Here is a 20509-nt window from a genome sequence, read left to right as displayed (position 1 = left end):
ATAAAAAAAATACTAGTAATTTACTTAATTACACTTTCTTGGAAATCGAAAGAAATGAATATCAATATGATAAACAACTATTTTAATTAATAAAGAAGTGATAATATTAATTTCAGAAAATTATATAAATATTTATTATATTTTATAGATATTAAGGGTAAAATTAAAAAAAAAAAGGTTACTTCGCCTTTGTCTTCTGAATGTGATAAATAATTATAGACAAAATAAAAAAATCAAATATAGCTATTTTTTATAAACAGAGGAAGTATTTAATATATGGATCTACCAAATATCTTGTATCTTAAATTTATAATAGAATCTTATAAATATAATCAACCATAACAATTTAACTTGTTCAAGTTTTATTGCCATTGTTGAATTATTCTTTTAATTATTTATTATTAATTTTATTTTGACATTAAAACATATTATATTATGATCAATTAAAATATATCCTTTTAAAATAGAAGTTATTATATATAACACATGCAAAATTATAATACGGAGTGTATAAAAAGTATTTTAAATATATAATGACACAAAATTATAAGCATCTATATATTAATTAAAATTTTTTAATAGTTATAAATTATGTCAAAAATATTTATATTTACATAATTTATTCATGCTTAAATTTTTAAGTCTGAAAAATTGTTGGGGTAGGCCTAATATAATTTTTAAAGTTAGTAAAAATTTAATATATAATATAAATTAAATTATTTATTATCCTAAAAAAGTCTAATTTATATTATAAGCAAAAAATAAATAAAAATTCATCACTCCAAATCTTTAAGCTTTCTTTAAAATTAATTATTTACAAGAAAAAAATTTAATTAAATTATCACACGACTAATTTTGTCGTGAGTTTTTTTTATCAGTCATGACGTCAAGTCAGCCTATAATACAAAAAAAAAAAAAAATAAGGTCGATGATCTGTTATCAACCACTTAAACGTTCAAGTTATATATTAATTTGAGAACTTGTAAAAATAAAATTTAGATAAAAAATTTCAGTATTATAGAAAGTGTACCTGATTTGAGCTTTATTCTTAATATTTATAGATTAAAAATTAAATAACGATTAAAATTACTAGCAAGAATCTCAATATGCTCAGCTCTTATCTAGAGTTTCTCGTCTGTAATCCCGCCTTCAAGGTTTACTTTCATATCAATGTTTGGTTAAGTGCTGCTCAATATGCTGGGCGAGCATCTAGTCCTTCGAATACTCAGTAGCTTCTACGTGAGTTGATGCTTGGCTCAGTTCTATCTGAATGATATGATGCTCAGTCAAGCCATATGATCTTCGGCTAGGTCATCTCTTGTGACCTTTTGACAATGCTAACCCTTGAGCTGCCATGTTGGCTCTTATGACTATCATACTGGCTCAATTGAGTTTTTTACTTGGCTTGGGTAAATTATAGCAAAAATCATACTTGAGTTCTGTTTCTTTTATTTTTTTAAATTAAAGAAAATTAAATTCTTTTATTTTAAATATTATAATTGATATATATATTATTGTATTAATTTAAATTATTTAATTTTTATTTATCTATTTTTGTAATATAATAAATTAATAATTCAACAATTAAATCAAATAGAAATTATCAATTAAATTCAACAATTAAATCAAATGGATTCCCAATATTGAAACAGGTGATGTTTGAATATTTGACTACATGATTAACTACCTTCATGCATCGACTATGGTCTATGTTTATTTCTATAATTTTGGTGCGAACAATAAATTAGGGGGACATTCTGCCATTGCCAGATTTGTGGTGTGTCAATAATAAATTATTATTAAAATTATTCTTTATTTTATTGATTAATTATAAGAATAATAAAATGAAATATTCCCTCTTTTATAAATATTCTTAATGAAATAAAAAATAAATTTAATAAAATATAATTTGATGGCAATATAAAAATAAAATGCAATGAAGTATATAAGTCGGTGGGACACATTGACAGTGGATTGTGATCCTAAAGCATCACAGTCAATGAACATACGGAAGAAATCAATTGATATTTCATATTTAGAATCTTTGGTGGGTCACATGCTGCGTCATCAACTCAATCTACTGGTGAGAATTTAGCTGTGACGCAAACTGGTCAGTGATCACCGTAAATCTAAGCATTAGATCACCTCGTAAATTATTTCTCTCTCAATTTAACATTTTGAATAGGAGGAACCTACCGTTGAACCTAAAGTGGCACCCTGTAAAATGAATAATTGGACAATATGCCGTAGAGCCAGCTTGAATAACAAGAAACTTAAATTATAATATTGTGGAGAAGAAGAAGAAGCAAGAAAGTTCAATCAGTGGCATCTGTCAACCACCCACTGATACATTTCGGATTTGCAAGCTTTCATATTTGGAACTTTGTGCAATAATAAGCAGCAGGAAATTGCAACCCAATTGCAAGGAGCATCTGTATTTTCATGGGTATCATTATAAATGCTTTGCTGCAACAATTATTAGTATATATTAGCCATATTTAAGAAGGAAGGAAACACCAACGCACAGCTATGCTCCTTCAAAATGTGACTCATATATATATATGCCGTGCCTTTCTTGTGAAGATATTAAATTTACTCACACAACTTTTATTTTTTAATTTTTTAGTGTATACTTTAGTTCTATTTATATATCAAATTTTAAAATTAAAAAAATTTGAATTTAAATTTAATATAAACTATTAATAAATTATAAATTTTAGAGTAATTTTTGTCGACTATTCTTCAACTTTGAATGTTATTTAACTTCTATCCTTCATCTTTAATTTGTTATGGTAAAATTTTTGAACTTTAATATTATTTCATAAAAATCTTTGTAATTTGCAATAGGAGTTTTTAATATTAAAACTTATAAAATTATCTTTTTGCCTTTTTCTTTTAATGATAAATTATCATTTTGGGCTTTATTTTCTCTTTTTCTTTCTTTATTTTATGATTAAATTAATATTTAATCAAAATCAATTTATAAATTATTATTTTTTATTTTATTTTTTTTAAGTTTTAATGCAAACTAAAACATTGATGAAACATTATATATTAATAAAATAATATATTAAAATTTAAAATTTAATTATTATTCTCAGGCTGTTATAAATTAAATTAAATTTTAATAAATAATAAATTACATATATATAATTAATAATTTTATTAAAAATTTAGTTAAAATAAAATAATTTATTGATTAATAATTATTAATTAATTTAATCATTAAAGTAATTAAGAAAAAGAAAGAAAAAAAAAGGAAAAGATGGAAAAATTATCATTTTATTCTTTTTGAGAGTGAGTGAAAGGGTAATTTTACTTATTTTATCTTAAAAACCTACTATTATAAATTAAAATGATTTTTATAAAACACAATTAAAGTTTAAAGATATTTTAATAATAAATTAAAAATACGAGACGAAAATAAAATAATTCTTAAAATTGAGGAATAATTGATTATAATTGCCTTAGATTTTACAATTATGAAAAATAATATTCCTATCTTAATTAATTATCACATAAATATTTTTACATTAAATTTAATTATCGAACATATTTAATATTAATCTTTAAATTTGTAATAAAATTATTAAATATAATAATAAAACATAAATACGATAATTTTTTTTAACATTTTAATAGTTAAGTGTTTCTGAAAAGATATATATATATATATATATATATATATATATATATATATATATATATATATATATATATATATATATATATATATATATAAAGGAAGATCTCAATAATATAATGATGGAATATTATATATATATATATAGAGAGAGAGAGAGAGATGCATAAATTTTTATTTTACACCATGGAAGTAGAAGAAGTAAAGGACAGAAGAAAAAGGTGTAAAAGAAGACATGGCCGAAAGAAGATAGTGACGAAATACTGTTTTGAATTGCGGGACAACTGCCAAAATGGACAAGATAATAAAAAATTAATTTATTTATTAAATTTCTCTCTCATTACAATATTTTATTTAGCAAAAGCAGAAATGATGTTTAAAAAAAAATACTATTACACGCACTCTAAATAGCTAATAATTAGTATTTAAAAGCTAAAAAAAAATTATTATTTAATTTTTATATTTTAATAAAATTAATTATTTAATTTTTTTTATTTTAAAAAATATACTATTTAATTTTTTTTATTTTTAATTTATTAAACTATTTAATTTTTCGTTAATTTTTATATTAGTCAATTAATTTTAGTTCACTCAAATTATTATTTAGTTTTTCTATTTTAGTTAAAAAAATTAATTAATTCTTATATTTTAAAAAATATTACTATTAGTTAGTTTCTATATTTTGAAAAGTATATTCATAGATGAAAAATAGAAGATAAATTACTATTTAGTCATTGTATTTTAATGAAATTATTACTTGATTCTTATATTTTGAAAAATATACTATTTAATATCTATATTTTACTTTCATTAAACCATTTAGTTACTCCGTCAATTTTTTCATTTATCAGTAGTAATCAAACTATTATTTAATCCCTCTATTTTAATGAAACTAATTAGTTAGTTCTTATATTTTGTAAAAACACAATAGTTAGTTTATATTATTTGACTCTGTTAACTATTTAGTCTTATAATTATTTTTTATACCTAAACTACCATAATTCTCTCTCTCTTATTTCCCTCTTGTTCTCCCTTATTTTTTTCTCTCCATATTTCCTCTCATATACACTAACACTCTTCTCTCTCTTGTTCTCTCTTTATTTTCATCTGTTGATAAAAATTGGTATAAGTTGTCTACACAAAAAAAATTAATCAATTTTCTTAAATTTCTAAGTAATTAACGGAAATTAGTTCCCAATAGAGAAAATACAAAAATAAAGTCCAAGGAATTGGAAATTAAAAAAAATTATAAATTCAAATTTAATCTCTACATAGAGAAATTTTTATTTTTATTTTTATCAAATATTATATTTTCAAAATGTTGTGTTTTTCAAAATACATAGAATAACTAATACGTTTCACTAAAATAAATAGACTAAATACTAGTTTAAATAGCATGAAACGAAGAATTTAACAAAGTAACTAAATAGTTTAATAAAAATAAAATACAGAAACTAAATAATGTATTTTGTAAAATACAAGGACTAAGTAATTTATTTCATTAAAATACAAGAACTAAAATTTTTTTGTATAGAGACTAAATCATATATATATATATATATATATATATATATATATATATATATGTTCATTTAATCTATTGGATATCATTTTTGTGTTTTCTCTATCAATACTTGATGAAATATTATTTGATCTAGATCTAAAAGTAATCAATGCAATAATTCAAAAAGATTGATTCCTAATGAATAAAACACAAAAATGATGCTAGGAAGTTGAATGGAATTATACTTAAATAATTTTAAAAAAATTTTAAATTTAAATTTATTTTTCATGCAACAAAATTTCTATTTTTTATATAAGAATGTATTTTTTAAAATATAGGGACTAACTAATTAGTTTTACTAAACTATAAAAACTAAATAGTAATGTTTTTCAAAATATAAGAACTAACTAATTAATTTCAATAAAATAGAAGGATTAAAAGGTAGTTTGATTGCTAATGACTAACAAAAAATTTGACAAAGGGACTAAATAGTTCAATAGAAATAAAATATAACGACTAAGTAGTGTCTTTTTCAAAATACATGACAAAATAATTAGTTTCATTAAAATATAGACACTAAATAATAATTTACCTAAAAATAAAATACTCTAATATGATTAAGTATCTGTTTAATTTAACTGTTAGATGTGGTTAATAATTAATATCTAATAACTTATTGTAGTTGACATATCTTAACCGTTGGTAAAACTATGTATATATATGTATATATAAAATGATTAATAACATACATACCATATTATTTATTTTACTATTGAAATATATATATATATATATATATATATATATATATATATATATATATATATATATATATATATATATATATATATATATATATATATATGTAAATTTTATTGTACTACATATTAAAATGTATTAAGTGTATATAAAAAAACATTATAATTACTATATTTATAGCATTTTATATTCATTTATTATTTATTACAATTTAAAATAATTTATTGATATAAAATATTATTTTAAAGACATAAAAATTTTATAATTAACAAATTTTTAAAATGATAATGTAGTCTAAAATAAATAAAATAAAATCAATTACTAGTTAACGAGAATCAATTCTAAAAATAAAGTTAATATAAACTACAGTTGAATATTAGTTATCAATTATATTTTTAGAGGTTTATCCTTTTAATCTCCCTACTTAAAGAAAATATATTGAATAGTTACGAATAAATGATTTGCAATTGAATATCTAAATCTATAATTTTTAAATTTGGACTTGTTTAAGATCGGTAAAAATAGAGAATTAAGAGTTTGGAATTGAATTAGGATTAAACTAAAATAAGATGGATATACTATTAATCCTATATACTTTTTAGTAAATATCAAATTTAATCAACTTAGTTTTTCATCAATTTGTCTAATTTATTTTTAAATTCTAATTAACATTACTTAATTTTGAGTAGAAATCATTTCTCAAAATTAACTATTCAAAAACACGAGTTGACACATTATAATTAGAATGGATCTTTGGATGAAGGACGCATGTACGACTTCTTCAATGGGACGTATATGCCACTTTGAAGACCAAAGTATAAAGAATACTCATCCAATATGAGATAGGGAGAGAGCTCCTTGAAATCTTATAAAATGGCCTCAAACTCCTAATGCACTACTAAGATACCTAAGGGGTCGGCCTCGTTCATCTAGACCTAGCTGAATCACTGCCAAGTCACTTTGGGGGAATTTAGTCTCAATACCCAAATCGAATAGGACACCTACTCCATCACACCCCACTGAAACTTGTCGGATTGCCTAGCAGAACATTAAAAAGGGTCATCGATGTGGTCATTAAGAGGTAATAGTATAGCCATGATCCATTATTTAAGAAAACCAGGGGGACAGATAGCCAAAAACCACCTAGCCGACTAAATAACAAAATAACGATTATAATAGACTAGGTAAATAGCTATTACAGTTTAGGAAATCATAAGCATAGAGACCAGGCAAGAATCTGAATACTTCATGCTCCTGCCGACTGATTTAAGTTGGAATGTTTTACACATGTCGTGATTGGGATAGCCCACTTGGGCACCCTTTACACATGTGGAGTAAACATTGATTCGCTAGTTCTATAAATACAGGTCGTCCTCCCACAGGAAGATCAGACTTTGCCCTAGCCCATATTATGCCTCAACCAAACTATTCTTAAGGAAACTCCTCCTAGATCAGACAATGACAAGATAGTCAAGTTAAGCCTAAGTTCATCCCCATTGAGAAGTTCACCCGACCATCCTCATTGACCCAAATACATGTCATCATTTCATTAGCTAACTAATTGAAAGTTATCATCAGTAATAAATTTGTATTATCCATAACCGTATTTTAGAATTACATTTTAAAGAAACAAATATCACAAAATGTCAAAACTAAAAACATGGTCATGTTGTGTATTCTTATCATCCATAGAGTTATTACATGTCACTAATCAATGACAGTCACATATATAAAATGATGTTGCTTTTTAAAAAAAAAAAAATTAAAAATTGAAATCCAACCAATCCGTATGAGCTGTCATTGGTTTGATCAAATTTTATTGATTTTGATCAAATGTAAAGGTAAATTAGTCATTTTATTCGAGCATTTGCATGATTTATTTATTTTATTTTGTTTTAACATATAATTTAATATTTATTTTTATAAAATATTATATTTCAAAGCCATACTATAAATTTTCATTAATGATAAATTTCTTAGTTAATTATATTAAATACAATTAAACTTTTATTAAAATTTTAAATAATTATATCCCTATTAAAATTAAATTAATTTTTATTTCTAAAATGATTATCGATTATTTAGTATAGTTGAATTTAAAAAGAGCCACATATTATTAGAAATAGTTTGGCAATAATAATAATAATAATAATAATAATAATAATAATAATTTCTTAATTTATGATTTGTTTTTTATTCTTCTCTTTTTCTTAGGTCTCAAATTTTTTCTTCTAAAATTGAATTTTTTATATTTCTCTGCAATTATAAATCTTCATCGTTTGATTTTCCTATATAATATTTTATATTTTTTAAAATATTTTTTTATATAAATCATTGAAAAGTTAGACAGTTAATATTATATCTTTTTATTTTAGTCAATTAATTTTCACTTTATATCCTTTATAGGAATGTTTATTTTTTAAAGTATAGTTTATAATTATACACACAACAAAAAATTTTAAAAAACAGTTTATTATTATAAACAAAAACATAATAATTTAAAAAATAAAACATAATAAATAATTGAAAAATAAATATACAAATTTAAAAAATTTGAAACAATTAAATTATCAATATAGCTGATTGAAAAAGTAAGAGATTTTAATATGTCATATACTCAGATAAATGAGAAACGAATTTATTTTTTAGTATTAATAAATAAATTATTTAATAGTAACTTATATAAACACTATTTAATCTTGAATTTTAAACTTTGATAAATGATTTGTATTATATTTTAAATTAGTTTATGTACACTAATCAAAGGATTAAAAAAAAATAAAAATGAAAATAAAAATGTTACAACTTTAAAAGAAATAAAATGAATAAAAAAATTAAATTTTAAAATTAAAGAGAATAAAATAAATTTTAAAATAATTAATATCTACATTAAAAAGATATTATTTATTAAATCATTAAATTATGTGAATTACAATATGTTTAAGTATGTTAATAAATTAAATTATGAGGATACGTATATAAAGTTGACAGGACCAGTCCGAATTTCAAAACAATGCTTGAATTTTGAGCTCAATTTGGCAAATGGGGACAAGCCGGTGGTGCTTTCCCATGGCAGTTCCACGTAATGATGAATCCTATCCTAGTGAGAGCTCATGAGCTAAACCTGGACCACGCCTAGAAATGAAATGTTTAGTGGACAAATACTCAATCTAGGATATTAAGGTGGTCGAGCATTCGAGCTTATAATAATTAAAAGTTGTCATGTTTAAAATTTAGAAGCATCAATTATTAATTAATTGGAGGGAGCTATGTCTATGGTTTGCCTGTGTAACATCATTGTCATTGTCAGACCATTAGACGCAAACACAGGCTTATAATCTATGTAAATTGGAAGCAGGGCCATCCTAAAAGCTGGACTCAATTATTGACTTGCACTAGATGTGACTCTCAACCCAATTCCCATAATTAATGGGGCTTACCACTGTTTTGTTTTGAAACTTGAAATCTCACGATAAATTTATACAATTTTAGTATAAAGTTTAAGCATATGTTTGATTTAGCTGTGAATATGATAATAGTTAATTTATATTAAATAATTAAAAAAATTATATTTAATTATTATTATTAATATTATAATTATTAATAAAAATATATATAGTATAATTTATTATATTATTGAAATAAATTTATAATTATTAATTTATTATATTATATTATATTATTATTAAAATAAAAAAATAATTAAATAACTTAAAAAATATAGTTATAAAATTAAGTTATTATTAACAATAAAGAAAAAAAATCTTATAATTTTAAATTTTTAGACTTAAAAAAGTATTTTTTATAATTAATAATTATTTTATATTTTATATTATTAATGAAAAAATATTTTAACATATTTACAATGTGCTAATTAATGTGTTAAGATTATAAATAAAAAAATAAATATAAATAATATTATAATATTAATTTTTAAATTACATAAAATTAATATAATTTAAATAAAAAAATAAAATTAAATCAATTATAAATTAATAAAAAATAACTCTAAAAATATAATTAATATAAATTATAATTGATGACTATTATATCAATCAACTAAATGAATTTGGCATTTCACATCCATTAATATTTACCATATAAATCAGTCACTTGTCTATTGAAAAGAAATTTATTTTCAACAAAATTACAGATTTGCCATTGATTATTCCACTGTCGTTTCCTTTGATTCGCATTGTTTAAAGGGTAATTCACAATTGTCATTTTCTAAGAGAAAATAACTTAATTTCATTAAGCCAAATCACGAGTTAAAACATCATAATAAATCAAGGCACAGGATCCACTCTTCATGACCAGACTGAAAATTCATTGTTTTTGCTAAACAATGAGCGACAGAGTTCGCAGATTTGCACGCAAAAGAAATAGTGCAAGAATAAAGCTCATCAAGGAAAACAATAAAATCCGAAACAACTTGACCAAAATATGAGGAATCTAATAAGTAGAAAGTCAGACTAAAAAATGGCATTGCTGAAGCCGTTTCTCTTCACCCAACTAAGGGTTTCTGAGAATGATAAAGCTAGCTTCTGCGACTTTTGGATCTGCTGGACCGAGAAGATCAATTTGACAAGCTTTGGTTAAGGCTATAGGCACTGATAATTTTTAAAATAATGTTTAGTATTTTAGACTTAATTAATATATTATTTCTTTTATTTATATGATTTAGTGATATAATATTTATATTAATTTTTAGATATTGACGAAATGATTAATGAAAAGTTTTTCATTTTAATTTTTAAAAATTGAGAGAATATTTTATTTAAAATTAACAAAATAATATTATTACTTTTATAATTAATTGCTAATTCAATAATTATTTTTCTCGAATAATTTTACTTTAAATCAGTATCTAAATATTTAACTATTAACAATTAATATCTAAAAGCTAACGGTTAGTAAAACAACCTATAACTATTAAAATGGCTAACAGCTACTAAAATAACTAATATTGCTGAACATGATCTAGATTACTTTTGGAATCTCTTAGAACCCACAAATTGATCTCTCATCTAAATTTTTGATCAATAATTTAGTCTTCAAAATTTAATTTTGTTAACTAATTAGTTCTTGTTGTCTAAATTTATCATTAACTACTTTTCAACTTAAAATAATTTAGTTCCTAAAATTTTATTTTATTAACGCAACAATCCTTGAAATTTTATTTTACTAACAAAATAGTCCATACATCTAAATTTCATATTTGAGTAATTATTTATTTAATATTTAAATAATTATAATAAAATTATAATTATTTAAATATTAAATAAATTTTAGATATAGATATTTTTCGCTATTGAAATAGAATTTTAGGGACTAAATTATTTTAGAGGGTGTTTATCATAGCTTATAAGTTGGTCAACTTTAAAAATAGACTGACTTATTTATTTATAATAATTTTGAAACTTATAAATTGACATGTAAATTTTGCTATACCTCAAAAACTTAATTACAAATTACCTTTGTTTAAATTAACAGGCTTGTCATCATTCCACCACCAAACTACTTATATAATTTACCATTTCTTCTCTAAAGCTTAATAATCTTTATTTGCATAATATATATGATAGAAATCAAAATTAAAGAAACAAGTCCATGCTTGCACGGCTCGTATACAAATTGATGAATCTTGCTTTAACTAGAAGAGACTGAAGGTAGATTAATTAATTACATGACTAACTAGCTATTCCCTTGATGATTATAATTATTCAATTTCAAGGGGAAGCAAAAATTATAATGTATCATTGCTTGTATTATAATTATGTTCTTTAAATACATATCGCTACCCTTTTGCCTAATAGAATTGAAGTTCATGCATGCCTTCTACTAAATGCAACATCTTGATCATATCTTATCTGTAAAATTGACTAACTTAACATTTCTTTTTCTTGGTCATCATCACTTGTTTAACGACCAAATAATGTACATGGCATGCTGGACGTGTGAAAAAAGAAGAAGGAAAATTTACAATTTAATCCCTGATTTTTGCTATATGTTACACTTTAATTATTGAATTTTAAGAAATTAATTATTTAGTTTCTGAATTTTATACTATATTATATTTTAATCTCCAAATTTTTAAAAAATAATAATATTTTAATCCTTAAATTTTACACTATATTATACTTCAGTATCTATAATTTTAATATATAGAACAATTTAATCTTTTTGTTAATGGATAAAATTACTGTAAACATGAACTAAATTGTTCTATATATTAAAATTAAGGAGATTAAATAATTTATTTTTCAAAATTTAGAGATTAAAATATAATATAGTGTAAAATTCAAAATTAAAAAATTAATTTATCAAAATTTAAGAACTAAAGTGTATAAGGCAAAATTGCGGAGACCAAATTGTAAATTTACTAAAAAATAAAGATAACAGCAAGTCCAAAGGGTTAGCAATTGAGAAGAAAGGAGACTATGACGATCATTTAACAGAAATTGATCATACAGTTCAATTGATAAAAAAATAAAAATAAAAAATAAAAATAAAAATAAAGGAATCAATATTCACTATTATCCCATTTAGCAATTACTGTACCTGGTGAAGATAGCAATCGGAGAGTTTTCAAAAGCGAAGCATCGTTGCAATCCGGTGGTGAAGGTGGTGGCAACACATTCATCAATGGCTTATTATCATCGTGTATCTCCTCCTGATTCTCCCTGTACTCTGCACTTTCAATTCTCTTTAATTTCTCCATCTCATCCATGGTGGGTCTCATTTCAATCCTCTGTACTCAAGCGAAGATTTTTTCTGATCATAATAGTTCATATACTCATCTCAGAATAATGGCTTAACTAGACAATTAGAAATGAGACTGAGGAGAGATGGAATGACTACGGCATGGATTATTTGTATCCACGAGTATGAACGATTTAAAATTTTCATTTTATGATTAAAAATTATGAGACGAATTATCAACTTACACCTGTAATAAAAAAATTTCAGTTATTTGAGAAATTAAAAAAATAAAAATAAACTCTAAATGGAAGGTAGTGTGGAGAAGCATGGCATTGGCATGCATTTGGCGTGGTGGAACATTATCACTTTCCTGTCATTATTGGCGAACATGAAAAATAGGGCAGGAATATTCAGCCACGTTTCGCATCTCTCAGCGTGTAAATTGTCTTCTACTGACGTTTTAGGGTTTTTGAAGGTCTGAGACTGTTCTGTTCATCCCTATCTTCTTCTTCTTCTAATAAGAAATCAGATTTCCCTTCAAAAGACCTCGACAAGTGTTTCATTGATGGACAAATGTACGCTCATTTATACAAAACTTTTTTGTTATCCGACAATGTAGCACATTGGAATGGATTACTCTACAGCACACAGTTTTATTTACATCAATATATATATACAAGCTTCGCAGTTAGCTCTGCCTCTGCTGTTGAAGAGCACAGCCATGGCCTCAAACCAGCAGCTGACAGCAATTAGAGATCCTAACCGATTCTTCAATACCATCAGAAGATTCTTCTCTCACCAACCAACTTCAATTGCTCCTCCTTCATCAGTTGAATCATCACCGTCTGATATTAGCAAGAGTGCTGACAAGAAATCACAACCCGATTCATCTTTGAATGAACTCGAGCTTGCTAAATTCTCGGCCATTGCTGACACCTGGTGATTTTGCTCTCTTCGTTTCTCACTCCCTCCTCCGTTCGTTTTCTGTTTATTATTTTCAACTTCTAGTGTATTTGTTGTCTCTCCTTTGATTCTATCTCATTTAGGGTTTATAATTTAATAATTAAAATTCATTTGCTCTTTTTCAGTGTCATCAATTTAGTGAAAATATTTTGATATGGGCATTTTATTTCAAATAATATTGTTATATTATTACTGCCTAATATTCAATTCAGATAAAGCATTTTGATGTTCAATTATTATAATCAGGTGGGATCCCGAAGGGCCATGTAAACCTTTGCATGCGATGAATCCAACTAGACTTGCTTTTATCCGCTCCACGCTTTGTCGACATTTCAGGTTGATTGCCTTTACAATGTTCCTATTTCCTTTTTCCTTTTTCCCCTTTATGTAGGGGGAATTAATATTTAATCTTTACATTTTAATAAAATTAATTATTTATTTCCTTTATTTTTAAAAATAGACTACTTCAAATAGAGAGAAGAGTTAAATAATATATTTTTTAAAATAAAAGATTAAATAGTTAATTTTATTAAAGTGTAAGGATTAAATGGTAATTTTTCTAATTATGTAATTTTATCATAAAAAAAATGTGCTTTTACAATATTGCCTTGTAATTAATTATCATAATCAATGTATACTCAAAAAGTGAGGAAGGGTATTAATGAGTTTTCACATTGTTGTTGATCCATGTAGCATTACTCTATGCAAAGAGTTAATTAGTTTATGTGTTTTGGAAATAGCTAAGCTTCATTTGGTGCTTGTCTTGGAAATAATCTGAAGTAGAACCCATTGTAAAATTGATATATCTGGATTAAAGACCTAAAGTTACAATGTTCAGAATATCAGTATAAGATTTATGATTGAAATTAGGTTGAGTAACAGGAGATATGAGCCTGAAATAAGTAAAATTACTGACTTGATTAAAGAGTGTTTGCCATCTTGCTTGTAGAGGTTACAGGTTAAAACAGTTTGTAAGGCTTTTGAGGAACTGGATAACGAAATTGATGGGTATTTTAATGAGCTTACTCCTGGTTTCAACTTTATTAGACTAGGTTTTAGAAGATGATAGAATGGTTCCTCTCAATTGCATCCAATTCAAGTTTTTCCTACCAACTTTTTGGTTGTATGAAAAAGGTTGTAAAATTAGCGAGAGATTGGACATCTTCAATTGCAATATGCAGCCGGAAAACATTCTTTCAATTGTTTGAAATATAAATATAAATGTTGAGATTTTTATCAGTATGCTGCTTGTCACATTTTTATGTTATAACAATGATAGAAATTTCTTTTACTTCACATCCATGAGTCTTATCAATTTTAATTGTTACAGGAAGGATCCAAGCGTGGCTAGGCCTTTTGAAGGACTAAACATTGTTGATGTTGGTTGTGGTGGAGGAATTCTTTGTGAGGTATATATATATATTTTTAACACTCAAGCAATTATGAAGTTCCCGCTAATGGCACTGCAACAAATCTAGACTTAAACAAGTCTTTGATTCTAAAGTAATAAAAAACATTAATGAAACATATTTAAATATCAATTTAACATATGAAGTAATAAATAACATATATAATATTATGCATATAAATTGATGTGAAAGTGCTATTAAAAACTGACTTATAGAATTTATGCACATCATTAGATACATGCTAGTAATTCTTATTAACAATGTATTTTTAAATTTTTAATAGCATGTGAGGCGCAATATTAAAGTCTAAATTTGTTGTAGTGTTGTTATACATCACATAGCAGGTATATTCATTATGGATATTTCCTTTCCAGATACAGCATATTCATATTTTTGGCAAAATTAATTTACAATTTTATGGTTCTGGCTCTGAAAGATTCTGTAAGAGTGGCTGCTAATCACTTAAAATGTCCCCATATTTTGTCTAGAGAATTAATAATTGCAATGTTACTAGCATAACTTGGTAGCATGTTAAATTTTTTAGTAGTATATTTATGGAATTCTTTCTTTTGCTTCTTCAGCCTTTAGTTCGAATGGGAGCAACTGTAACTGGCATCGATGCTTTGGAGAAAAATATCAAGATTGCGCGCCTGCATGCTGTATGGTCATTTCATATCTTAAACTACACTTTGCATGTGTTTCAATTAAAATTGCATCATTTCTGTTTTCTAAAAGGATGCCTTTGTTCAATTTGTTTTTGAACATCTTATCTGTTGTGTGCATAATACTCCTAGTATAGCTAGTTCTTCACCGATTAGTGTTCATGGCTAGGAGATAGATTTCGATGCTTATTGCTCACTGGATACCAAAAGGGCAGATTTGGAATGGATCTTGCTTGCAGTCCCAGCCCATCTGTTTCCTCTTCATATGACAAAAATGAAAGCAAAAAGCCCTCTAATGGGTTGATTTCTATTCTTTATTTTCCCCCTAAACTATGTGATTGTTTTCATTATAATCTCCTAATCACATGTTACTGATAGTGCCAATAATTCCTAAAATTCCAAGTTTACCACTACATTCATCTAAGTTATGCAAACCAACTGATTCAAATGAAATATTTGTCAAGTGTGATATTGAGAATTGCTAGTGTTTAATCAATACCTATTTTATTTCAGCAGTTCAGAACCTTTATTAAATTTTAAGTTGAATATATATACTTTTGATCTATCTGCACAGGATTTGGACCCAGTGACTTCAGCCATTGAATACTGTTGCACAACAGCTGGTACATGCAAATTTTGTTCATCTCATGCATAGGTCAAGGTTTCCAGTAATATTATTTCTTTATACATTCAAATTGCCATTGTTTTGGTCTCATAAACTTGCTTCATCTCTACAAGTGGATGCTGGCACCCTCTTGTGAATTTCAGTGATCCATCTAAGTAGTGAACCATCTCGAGTTCTCTACATGGTTTAATTACTGACTCTGTATTTATTCCCCTGCTGTGGAATGCTTGAATCGAGAAACATATTCTTGTTTATTTACTTAACATGCATGGAAGATGCTTGTGTGCCATAAATAGATCAAATATTTTCTTGGAAATCCCTCCGTGGAAATTATCTTCTATATATTCATCACATATAGTGGTTGTTCATCTAAAGTTTATTGTTCAAGAAATATATAAAGTTCAAGTTTGAAGTTCAATTGTTTATTAAATATTTAAATTGCATTAGTATAAATATGCTATCCAATATTTTCTTTTGATGGACAGAAAGTCTAGTTAAGGAGCAAAAGATGTTTGATGCTGTGATTTCATTGGAGGTTCTCTCTCTCTCTCTCTCTCTCTCTCTCCCTCTCTCTCTCTCTCTCTCTCTTTGCAGTTATGCATGCAAGTGTGCTCAATTGTAGATCCCAATTGATTTATGTATATATGTGTGTGCGTGTGGTGATGTAGTCAAAAGAACAAACATTGCTTACTAAGTGCTGAAGCGTAATAGCGTAATGATAAATAGGAAAGTGCTTTTACATGTGCTAAGCGGAGTGCATTTAGCAAAGTGAACGCTTTTTGTGCTAAAAATTATTTTGCGGCAATTATAATTTAATTAATAGTGTCATTATAATAATTAATTTAATTATTATGATTTATTGAATATATCTTTAAATGTGTTTTAGATAATGATTAGTAAAACTTGCAATTTTTTTAAGTAATTTAGCTAATTGTCTTGATTTAGCTTGATGTGTCCAAGTTCAAGCTCTAGCCCAGGCTCACAAGCTTAATAAACAAGTTAATGTAAGCTGAACTTGAGCTAAACTTGAGCCTAATTATATCTAAAATAGCTAACACAAGTTTGATAAACAAGTTAAATGCAAGCCAAGCTCAAGTCTAATTAAATCTAAATATCTAAATGAGCTAAGCTCTAGTTTCAAATCTGAACTTGAGTTGAGCTCAAAATTTAATGAGCCAAGCTTGTCTGTCTAAGCTGTTTAAAACTCGGCTCAGCTTGCATACACACCTACAAGCAGGGTGATGAGTGTTAAGCAAATGGAAGAAAATGAGTTATGATGTTAGTAGATAATACAAAATAGCATATTGGATAGCTATGAATTTGGCTTTTAGATGGTGTAGAAACCTGCTAAGGTTTGACACATGAAGATTTGTGTGATGATTGATGAAATAGAATGTCCAGGCTATACTAATAGTAACAAAGATTGGGGGCTCAGCAAGTATTTTCAACTTGTTTCAAACCTGTTTTAACATGCATTAACTTTGTTTTTAAATTCATGCATTTTCACTCAAGGTAATTGAGCACGTAGAAGATCCTGCCGAATTCTGCAAGACTCTGGCAGCATTAACTAACCCTGGTGGAGCTACTGTGATTTCAACAATTAATCGATCTCTGAGATCATTTGCAATTGCCATTGTTTTAGCAGAGTACCTTCTCCGTTTGGTAAGACTTTAATTGTACCTTTATTCTTGTGTTTGATGATTTTTCACGTGGGATTGGAGCATTGCTGTAAGACCATTAGCTTTAGCATTTGTGCTTGGTCATGTTTCAGAGGATCTTCATTAGAGTCGCTAATTATAGCTATCCTGCAGCTTCCCAAAGGCACGCATCAATGGTCAAGTTTCGTTACTCCTGCAGAGCTGGAACTGATGCTACGACGTGCTTCAATCAACGTAAGACGAATGTTTTTGGTTCTCACATTTCCTTTATCTCTGCTACATGACATTAATTTTGGTCCTTATGTTTTTGAATTGGTCTTGCTCAGGTTCAAGAAACGGCTGGATTAGTTTACAACCCCTTCACTGGACGATGTTCTCTATCTGATGATATCAGTGTAAATTTCATCGTCTTTGGTACCGAAAATAGCCAATAAAGGCAACTTTGCTTGTACTTTTTAACTTTCTGAAGTGTAATTTCTTCAAACTTTGTTTTTGTTATAAAGCAAACGTCATAATAGAAAGCAAATATAATCCAACAGCTGTTTCAAATTGTATCTACTCATAGTGATATCAAGTAAATAAAGCATAGATAGCAGTCCTTAAAACACAGGAATGCGACCAAATCCTAGTGTACAAGATTAAGCAAATTACTGAAATGCAACAACTGATTGGAGAATGCACACGCCACTAGCAACTCTGCATACAAATTTTAGGAGCCAGAGAAATGAAGCAAAAGATGACCAATAATTGATTGGAGACAGATTCGCAAAAGCATTTCTTTGATAGGTTCTCAGTTGGACTATCAAATTCTCACCCCCAAAATACTAGGGCATCAAACAGAATAACAAAAGTTGAGATCCGCATCAGTATCTTAGCAAAAAATTGTGATCCATTTTTCCTGGAAGTAATTCTATAACATATAAAGGTCTAAATGAAAGAAGTGAAATAATGAAGTCACTAAAATAGGCATCATCTCTATCCCTGGGGTGCTGCGTTAACAGGGTGAATACCCAGGAACCTTGTGAGTGCTGCCTACGGCCACCTAAAACAGTCTAGTGGATTTAAAAGCCAAAGAAGCCAAGTTCACTGGCTCTTTCCTTCTCAAAAGTCTCGAAGTACTGATATATAATGGTAACTGCAAGCAATATCCCAGTTCCTGAGCCAATTGCTCCCATGAAATGAGCAAGAACTGTCAATGCACAAATATACATTCCTCCAAAGGCAACTGCTGTTGGTATGTAGCGGTTCAGTTCCTTCTGAAGATTTGAATCACGATGTCTTGGCATCAACATTTGTTGCTCCTGCAGAACCAGCATAAATAATTTAATCAATGTAAAAGATTTGGACACAACAGTATATTTTTATCATACATAAAGTTATCTCACGTCACTAATCACGTCACTAACCAATTCCCGTAATTAATGGGTCTTGCCATTGTTTTGTTATGAAACTTGAAAAGTTTTAGCGGAAAGTTTTAGTGTATATTTGATTTAGCTATGAGTATAATTAATAGAATAGTTAATAATAATTATTTTATATTAAGTATTTAATAAAATTATTTTTAATTATTATTATTAATATTATAATAATTAATAAGTATATATATAGTATAATTTATTTTATTATTAAAATAAATTGTTTATTATTAATTTAATATATTATATTATTTATTATATTATATTATATTTTTTATTATTAAAATAAAAAAATAATTAAATAATTTTAAAAATGTAATTATAAAATAAAGTAATTATTATTAATAAAAAAAATCTTAGACGTAAAAAAGTATTTTTTTTATAATAGATAAATATTTTATATTATTAATAAAAAATATTTTAACATAGTTATACTTAATTAAGTAAGTTGGTAAAGGTGTTAAGATTATAAATGAAAAGATAAGAAGTAAATAATATTATAATGTTAATTTTAAATTACATAAAAAATTTAAATAAAAAATTAAATTAAATTAATTATAATCAAATGAAAAATAATTTTAAAAATATAATAATATAAATTTTAAGTGATGAACATCATATTAATTACTTATTAGATATCAATCTAACTTTTTAAAGTTTATGAAATATTTTAATTCATTTTGTCTTGGCGTTGAAAACACCAACTAAATGAATTTGAAATTTCACATTCATTAATCTTTACCATATAAATCAGTTACTTGTCTATTCAAAAGAAATTTATTTTCGACAAAATTATAGATTTGCCATTAATTCTTCCACTGTCGTTTCCTTTTATTTGTATTGTTTAAAGGGTAATTTATAATTGTCATTTTCTAAGAGAAAATAACTTTCATTAAGCCAAATCACTAGTTAAAACATCATAATAAATCAGGGGACAGGATCCACTCTTCATGACCAGACTGAAAATTCATTGTTTTTGCTAAACAATGAGCAACAGAGTTTGCTGATTTACACGCAAAAGAAATGGAGCAAGAATAAAGCTCATCAAGGAAAAAACAATACAATCCGAAACAACTTGACCAAAAGAAGAGGAATCTAATGAGCAGAGAGTCAGATTTTAAAATTACATTGCTGAAGCCGTTTCTCTTCACCCAGCTGAGGCCTTCTGA

General features: G+C 25.9%; 1 protein-coding gene across 1 annotated transcript; it reads left to right on the top strand.

Annotated features, from left to right (window-relative positions):
• Window positions 1-13298: 13298 nt before the first annotated feature.
• On the top strand, window positions 13299-18461 carry LOC110645798 (ubiquinone biosynthesis O-methyltransferase, mitochondrial). Its single transcript, XM_058130185.1, has 9 exons — window positions 13299-13547; window positions 13818-13907; window positions 14902-14980; window positions 15562-15639; window positions 16217-16265; window positions 16753-16802; window positions 17780-17929; window positions 18079-18159; window positions 18252-18461. The coding sequence occupies exons 1-9, from the start codon at window positions 13330-13332 to the stop codon at window positions 18357-18359; spliced, it is 903 nt and encodes a 300-aa protein (XP_057986168.1). The 5' UTR covers window positions 13299-13329; the 3' UTR covers window positions 18360-18461.
• The last annotated feature ends 2048 nt before the right edge of the window (window positions 18462-20509 follow it).

Source organism: Hevea brasiliensis, chromosome 11 (genome assembly GCF_030052815.1).
Source record: "Hevea brasiliensis isolate MT/VB/25A 57/8 chromosome 11, ASM3005281v1, whole genome shotgun sequence".
Classification (NCBI taxonomy): domain Eukaryota; kingdom Viridiplantae; phylum Streptophyta; class Magnoliopsida; order Malpighiales; family Euphorbiaceae; genus Hevea; species Hevea brasiliensis.
The sequence above is the reverse complement of the archived record's forward strand: the minus strand, read 5'-3'. Positions and strand labels throughout refer to the sequence as shown.